We start from the raw sequence: 8,596 nt of genomic DNA on the forward strand, positions 1-8,596 counted from the left end.
GAGCATCTTATGAAAAAATAGATATACAGTGTATACATAGGCCGAAATCCTCCTTACTGGGGGAAAACCAGATGTGGCTCTCTGGCTGTGTTGTGGAGGTACTGTGTCTTGCTGCATTGTTTCAGACTTGAGCAATGGATGACTATATTCACAAGGAGCTAGGACAGATGGGTGTTAATTGGATGTGGCATGTGGTTGTAGGAGTGGGTGCATGCCTTTGACTTGACTATCCCATTATAAGTGGGAAAAAGCCCTTGGTATATAGATGGATTGGATGTGGGGTGGATGAGGTAAATGGAAGGGTAATGGGCAAGGGATTGGAGATGGTTAAAGAAAATGGAGAAAAGTGGGAGGTGAGCCAGCTGTTGTTTGCGGACGACACTGCACTTGTGGCAGGATCGGAGGAGGGATTGAGGAAGTTGGTGGGAGAGTATGTGATAGAAGAAAGCTAAAGATAAATGTGGGTAAAAGTAAGGTGATGAGATGTACAAGGGGTGAAAGTGGCAGTAGACTGGAAGTGAGCATTAAGGGAGAGCGACTGGAGGAAGTGGATAGTTTTAGATACTTGGGTGCAAATGTGGCAGGGAAAGGTGGAGTGAAAGTGGAGATAGAATGTAGATTGAGAAAAGCGAGTAAATGCCTTGGTGGATTAAAGAGTGTAATGAGGAATAGACATTTGGGAATGGATGCTAAGAGGAGACTGTATGAAGGAGTGATTGTGCCAACAGCACTGTATGGGGCAGAAACATGGAACATAAGAGAAGAAGAGAGAAGGAGTTTGAATGTGTTTGAGATGAGGTGTCTGAGAAGTATGATGGGGGTTACTAGGCTAGATAGAGTGAGAAATGAGGAGGTGAGGAGGAGAACAGGGGTGGAAAAGGAGCTGGGAGATAGGTTTGATGAAAAAATATTAGGATTGTTTGGACACATGGAAAGAATGAGTGAAGAAAGACTAGTAAAAGAGGTGTGGAAGGCAGATGTGGAAGGAGTGAACATGAGGGGACGTCCTAGGATGAGGTGGATGGATGGGGTGAAGGGGGCTTTGGGGAAGAGGGGAATGTCTGTTGAGGAAGGACGGGAGAGGACAGAAGACAGGGGTGAATGGAGAATGGTAGTATATGGATGATGTTGTGATTGCATGAGGTGGAATGGGCGGGGGGATGGGGGGTGAGGTAGTATGTGTGAGCAAAATTTGACGCAGCCCGAAGGGATTTCTCCCCCGTCCTCTCATTTTATGCAGTTGGGGGGACGGAGAGGGGGGGTCGCCGATTTAATGAAGTGGCCTTGCTGTGGATGTGCTGTGTCTTGCGACACTGCTTCTGACCCAGGGCAGTGGACAAGGTGCAGGGATGACCCGTCATTCAGGAGGTGCTAAGATAAGAGGGAGGGTGGAGGGGTGTTGAGTGTATTCAGGGATGGAATGGGTGGGAATGATTTTATGCCTTTTTCTTTTTGGCTACCCCCCTTGTAAGGGGGGAAAAGCCTTGGTATATGTATGTATGTATGGATGTGGGGTGGGTGTAGGACGGGTCGTGACTAGGCCAATCCCCTTTATAAGTGGGATAGAGCCTTTTGGTATAGTATATGTATGTATTGCATGAGGGGACGGAGAGAGGGGGGGTGTCACCGAATTAATGAAGCGGCCTTGCTGCGAATGTGCTGCTTCTGACCCAGGGCAGTGGACAGGATGCAGGGATGACCCGTCATCCAGGAGGTGCCAAGATGAGAGGGAGGGAGGAGGGTGGAGGGGATGGAATGGGTGGGAGTGGTTTCTATGCCTTTTTCTTTTTTGCTACCCCCCGTGTAAGGGGGAAAAAGCCTTTGGTATATGTATGTATTAGTATTAAGGGGGAAAAGCCTTTGGTACATGTATGTAGTGTTATCATTATGATTATGAAACTGAAAAACAGTTCTTTTTTTTGCAGATGTTATCAACACTGCAAGTGTTTCAAGAATTGCTGACTTTTCTGAGTGTGAAGCTGTTCTCAGACACCTTGCATAACAAACCTGTTGGTGTCTCCATTCACCACTGTTTTTACTGTTTCTCTTATGCAGCGATGGTAAGTTTACACCAAAATTTGTATTTTGGACATTTGAATTCAGATGAGGTAAATAGATTTCAAAAGATGTGAGTCAGTTAACACAGTAACTATGCAGTAGCGTTTCATTGGTCATACCCCTGGTGTGCAATTGTTTGGGGCTTAATTTATTTATTTATTTATTTATTTTTTTATTTTTTTTTTTTTTCAAAATATAAGTTTTACTGTTATAAAATGCAAGATTGCATGGAAATGTACAGGAAAACCAAGTATTAGTCAATTATCTGCTTTAGTTCAAGTGTGGTGGTGTAGCGAAGTTGCCCATTTTGTCACTTTGAGGTAGCAGGCAGTGAGCGGTGGCCATACATGGGTGAGCGATGGGGGAACTATTTTATGACTTTCACATTTTGTTCCTCACCACTGCTATTTCAATTGTCCACTGTTTCTTTTTCATACGAATATTTTTTGTGTAAGTTATCTTATGTCGCCACGAGAAGTAGAGGGTTGTGGGTCATGTGGAGGTGACTGACCTGCCCCTCCCGTGATGTCTGAGGAGAACAAAGGATGTGTGGGTGGGTAGGTGTAGTGTGTGGACTCATTCACCCTGAGTTGTCAAACTTCATTTTAAGACATATGGGAGCAAAACAGAGTGCCAAATTTAAGAAAAGCCTTATTATGTATGTCACAGCTACACACTGTTCATCATATGATGTATGTCCCAGTTGACAGGTTTTAGATATCAGAAAGGGTTAGTAATGATAGATTTTGAATTTGTGATCCCGCTAGTGAAAACAGTCGTATTGTGCTATCAATCAGTCCATGGTTCCCTCAAGTTTCATGAAGTGAAAAATGAAGTGGTAATGGTCCTGAGAACCTTCCAAAAATCAGGGAAGAAGATCTTGGCTGCTATTTATGTTGTAGCAGTTGTAAGACTGTTTCCTGTTCACCAACTGAAAGTTGTAGGGATAGGAGAGCAGTCGCTGGCTGTCGGCTCTCCATGTGTGAAAAAGTGTAAAAAATACAGTTGAAGTTAAAACAGAGATCTTGGGTGTGGTCAGGAGACAGACTGCCAACCCCTCAGGGCTGCACCTCCTGATGGAGGTGAGGGGATAGACAAGTTTTGAAAATTGGCAGTTTAGCTGTCCATCTTGCTGGACCACCACATGCAAGCAGGTACCTGTCATTGGCCCCTTATTTTGCTATCAACTAAGGTCTATCTGTCTCTGTATACCAAGGGCTTTTTCCCTGTCAGGAACATAGGGGATGTGGACCTGGCTGAAGGCAAACTCTGGAAAGATTTGTGGATTTATTTGTAAAGCTGGGCACCTATAAACACATAAATAAGCTCACTTCTGACCATGAGAGGATCAGGGGGGAGGAGGAGGAGATGGTGTCTATCCTCAGTGAAGTCTCGATGCAGGAGGTGGCTGGAGATAGCTTCCTGAGTTCCTGAGGCTGTCGGGAGATTCCTCCCTCAATTCCTGAGGTGGTCTGTCCTTGGTGAACTCCTGGTGATCCCTTCTATTAACCGGATCAGGTTATGACCCTCACATTAACTGTCCCTTGGGAGACACCCAGCACAGCTGGGGGGTGCAGGTGTTCAAGGAGACTCGTTTTGTCCAGTCGGACCATAAGGACCCGTTTTGTCTGACCTGATGCAGCTGGGGGATGACCTCAGGGCAGCTGGTGGCTGCCAGGTGTTTGGTCCCTGGAGATTTTTGGAGGCACCGATGCTACTTGTGCAGTGCCGATGAGGCAATTACCTCACCCTCTTACAATGGAGGTAGCCAAGTCAAGAGGGAGGTACCCACTCCCATCCACCAAGCTTTCATCCCTGTCATCTTAGCCCACTGCCCTGGGTAACATGATTAGTACCAACCTTCTTGAAGAGTATTGACCTGACAAGTGTAGTAGGAGGAGAGGAACATTTGTTGGTTTTTAGTTCTTCATTTGTGAAAACAATTTCTCTCCTGCCTTTTCGTGGATGAGCTGTGTCTTGCTGCATTGTTTCTGACCCAGGGCAGTGGGCAAGATGTAGGGATGATCTGTCATCCAGGAGGAGCCAAGATGGGACTGAGAGAGTGGTGGTGGATATGGGTGGAGATGAAATGGATGGGAGTTGAAATATGCCTTTTGACTTATGCTGCCTCCCTTGTAAGGGGTAAAAAGTCTCTGGTATATGTATCTGTGTGATGATGATGATATGGTTTAATGTTACAAACTCCCCCCTCTTGGGAGGCTAGGATGGTGCCCCTTACAGAGGACTTTTTAGCATGGAATTTAATGAACCATGCCCTTGGTCCAACTTCGCCAGTGGCAGGGTTCGAACCACCATCCCCTCGACCTTCATCACAGGTAATGATGCCCCAACCCACTCAGTCAGCGAGCTTCCATGTGTATGTATGTAAGTTTGTGAAAATGTGGAGGAAATATAATTGAATTTGTAAGATACTGTGAGCCCAGTTCAGTCTTGATTATCAGACTGAGGGTGTAAAAGATGAGTTTTGAAGATGGGTGGCAGGGAAGTGATTCAATGATTCTCTCAGATATCTTGCAGGAACATCACTAGCATGTTCTTTATGTCTGACAGTTTGGGTTTTATTTGCATTGTTAGGTACTGTATGAGTCATATTTGTTGAGGGGCCAGTGACCAGGTAACTGCTTGTGGTGGTCCTGCGACTTGGACAAGAGCTTCCCATTTTCAAAACCTGTTTACTCCCTTCCCTCCATCAGGAGATACATACACTCAGTCTCCGGAGTGGGTTCAAGATCTCACACTCAATTTCAACTTTATTTCTTACACGTTCTTATAAATGGAGAGCTGATAACTGGTGAATGGTCTCTTAATACTTTCAACTGGTGACATAGAAATAGTCCCTCACCAATACAACACAGGCAGTAATCCAAGGTATATGCCCAAAATATCTATCTATCTATCTATATACCAAGGGCTTTTTCCCTCTTATACATGAGGGATTTGAATGGATAATAGATAGATGCAGCCCGTAGAGATCTTTTCTTGTCATCTGTAATTATTTGTATGTAGATGAGGAAGGAGGTTTATCATGTAATAAAGTGGTTGGGATGAACCGGCTTAGGATGTCAGGCCCTGATGTGATGCTGTGTCTTGCTGCATTGCTTCTGACCCAGGCAGTGGGCGGGGGGCAGGAATGGCCTGTGATCACTAAGGAGCTCAGATAAAAGGAATAACAAGTGGGTGTTGGATGGGTTGAGCGCTGAGTGCATACCTTGCCTGGCTACCTCACTTATAAATGGGAAAAGGTCTTTTGGTATGTAGATATTTACCTTGTATCTTACGGGAAGGGGAGCTATGCTCATGGTGTCCCGTTTTTGTAACTCGCAGTGTTTAATTTGCTCTTAAATTCATGTACAGTTTTTGTACACACTTGTTTTGTCCAGTTTGTTCCAAATATCCACCACTGTGTGGAAAACTTTTTTTTTTCCATGTCTCTTCTATAAATGTCCTTTTTGAGTTTCTTTTCATGTCCCCTTGTATTTATCTTATTCCAATTTAGTAAGTCCTCTCTATGAAGGACTAGAAAGATCTCTAGGAGGGTCTGATGACTGATCCCAGCCACTGGGGTCATGGGATCTCCTCTCAGTGAAACCTGTGGCAACAGGGAGGGAGTGGTTGTGAATGGGAGTGGAGTATGTGGGGATGAAATGGGGTGGGAGTGGATTTAATATGATTTTGGCTACCTCCCTTGTAAGGGGGAAAAAGCCCTTGGTATAAGTATGTATGTATGTATTGTTATTCATATTTCTTTGTATGTAATCACTTATTTATGAATATTTCTCTCTTTTATTTTAGCTTTTCACAGATGAACAGTTGAAAGGTCCTGCAGACCAGCGGTTCTTTGGTTTAACAGGCATCTTTTCTTGGTGGTGCCGTGGTGTGGTTAGCTATGTATGTGATTTGGAGCTACCAATCCTATTCTTAGCTAGAATAGTTGCTGCAATCGAAGATCTTTTTGTCTCGGAAAGAATTCAAGTAAGCTGTCGGGAAAATGTGAAGAAAGGGTGTGGAGGTGTTGCTGTTAGTAGCAAGGAGGATTTGTGTCATGAGGTTGTTGAGGAGTGTGAGGCAAACAAGAGCTTGGTGGCCACAGGGACCTGTGTTGTAGAACCAACCTGTGAACATCCCTCTTCAGATTTATTATTCGAAGCCAAAAACAAGGAGGAAATTGATGCAGGGAGTGAGGACAGTGCAGACACACAGGGTGATGACAGCTGTGACGGTTCAAATACAGGCAAGAGGAAATGCAAGTCTGGAAAAGCCAAGAAGAAAAAGAAGGAAGAGGGTTGTATGTTGTTGCATGGGGAATGCCTCCATGAACTCAACAACATGGTGACATCAATTGTACAGTATGTTCCAAGTAGTAATTTGGCGAATTCAGTTAGCAACAAATTGTTGAAAATTATGGAAAATTATTTGTCGTAGTTATTCTTTTAGTAGCGATTATATATAAATTTTTCTCTTTCATTTCTTTTTTCTTTAGTTAATGCAGTTGAAAGTATGAAAGTGCAGCATATCAGTGTTGAATTATGTAATTACTTAGTTAATTACTCTGTATATATGTTATATCAGAATTTAAAAAAAAAAATTGGTATTCGTTTGAAATATCATTTAAAAAGGTTAACATGAATGCTTGTTTTCATGACTATTTATCTTGTGTCTGTATGTTATGTATTTTTTGTGTCGTGCATGGTTGTACTTGTATCATCAATTCATTTTAAAGTACAATTTCACCTCTGAATAAGCATATAGTACCAGTAAACAAACTGATTTCTGGTACACATAGTATTTGTTCATTTACTTGTACAATAACTTAAACATATATATGCTTCACTTGTACATAGTGGAGGAACCTAAATATTTCCGGTGTTTTATACCAGGTGTTATTCAATCAGTCTCAGTACTGTAGATGTATTTCAGGCTTATTAGGATGTATACTAGTTATGAACTATGCATCTTTCATGGCTTAGTAAATGCTTGCGTTGGAGTTAACGAGTTAAGTGTAGGAGGAGACTTTGTACAGCTAAGGAAATTTCAAATTCAAATTGGAGTAACAGTGGAAGTTAACTACTTTTGGTAAGTCAAATTAAGCTTGGTACAAAGTTCTGGTATCCATATAAGGTGGTAATTGAAAGATTGAACAGATTTCTGTGTAAGGAGAGTTTTAGGTAATTAGGGTAATTGGAGGCACTTATCTAAATTTATTGAGTATTGGTGTGGTTTGACATTTGTTAGATGGAAGACAATAATGATACCATTTTGGGACAGGACCATATACAGAAGTATTGTAACTTGTTAGACAGTGTAAGACATCATTGTAGCCCCTTATGATATATTGTATGAAGTTTAAGTACCTCTTGTACAGAGCAGGAGTTCTACAGTAATTTGAGATGTCAACTATATATTACTTAATGTGTTTAGATTCGCATATTTGGCAGGACAGGGGTTATTATCTTGTTTGAAGATTCATACTATATCCCTTTGATCATACTATGAAGCACATCAGAATAAGAAAGAATGATTGTGCATGATTTTCTTTTTTAATTGATTGGAGGTCTCACATTGAGCCTCTACACAAATATAAGAATCGATTGAAATTATCAGATGAAAAGCAACATTGATGTTTTCCTTTCTGACCATTATTATTGACAATGGGTGGAGGGTTAGGCTTTCACCAGAGGATGGCCATCCACTGCCTCACTACCTCCTCATGGTCTCCCCTGGAGATTGATTTCTACCAGGGAAGTGTGTGATAAGTGTGATGTAGCAACTAACTGACTGAAAGTATATTTAGTCACTCATAACTTTCCTCCACCTGTCTAACAGTAACTTCATTCTTTCCTTAACCACTTCCGTACAAATCCAACAGCATCGGCTGCCATACGTATGCTGCATCACACTACTCGCATAATAGAATATAAAGTATTATGAGTTCTCTTTTACTCTGACTAATAATAAACACAAAACATTATCAAACCAGTTCACAGAATCTGGGTAACTCATGTACAACTACAAAAAAAATGTAATCAAGGTGGCATCCTTGTGTACCCACTCATGCCTCATGACGTCTACGTCGGTGTCATTGTACCGAAGTGGTTAACTGACAAAAGTCCTAGTGGTGATGTTGCACAACAATAGGGGCAGAAGATGGTGATCTCTGGAAGCAGGCCCAGTGGGACCCTGGTATTTAGATCTAGGCAGCAGTACAGTATAACACCTGTCTGCATATCAGTGTCCTTTTTCAGGATCCACTTTGTTAAATCCACAGTGGGATCAGGGTTGTAAAGTTGCCTTAAACACAGCTTGTGCTTCCTCGACCTGACTGGGAAGCTACCCTCAGCAAGGTCACCTAATTTTCACTGACAATTAAACAACACAAACAACAGTTGAAAGATGAACCAACACCCCCTCCCCCCCAAGACCCAAGAAAGCCCCTGCACTGCCCCCTTCCCCCATCCTGCTGTATTTCCCCTGAAATCAACAGGGCTATGAGTTCCCCACATACATCTTGAGTCAGATT

At 42.6% G+C, this 8,596-nt stretch overlaps 1 protein-coding gene across 2 annotated transcripts in view; it reads left to right on the forward strand.

Annotated features, from left to right (window-relative positions):
• Window positions 1–7,691, forward strand: part of LOC143020255 (uncharacterized) — a 30,301-nt gene extending 22,610 nt beyond the window's left edge. For both annotated transcript variants that reach the window (XM_076176449.1, XM_076176450.1), the window contains exons 10-11: window positions 1,926–2,060; window positions 5,872–7,691. In XM_076176449.1, coding sequence (XP_076032564.1) covers window positions 1,926–2,060; window positions 5,872–6,501 — 765 coding nt within the window. In that variant the 3' untranslated portion in view covers window positions 6,502–7,691. The remainder of the gene's footprint in view (window positions 1–1,925; window positions 2,061–5,871) is intronic.
• The last annotated feature ends 905 nt before the right edge of the window (window positions 7,692–8,596 follow it).

Source organism: Oratosquilla oratoria, chromosome 39, assembly GCF_046742065.1.
Source record: "Oratosquilla oratoria isolate Oo_2021 chromosome 39, ASM4674206v1, whole genome shotgun sequence".
NCBI classification, from domain to species: Eukaryota; Metazoa; Arthropoda; class Malacostraca; order Stomatopoda; family Squillidae; genus Oratosquilla; species Oratosquilla oratoria.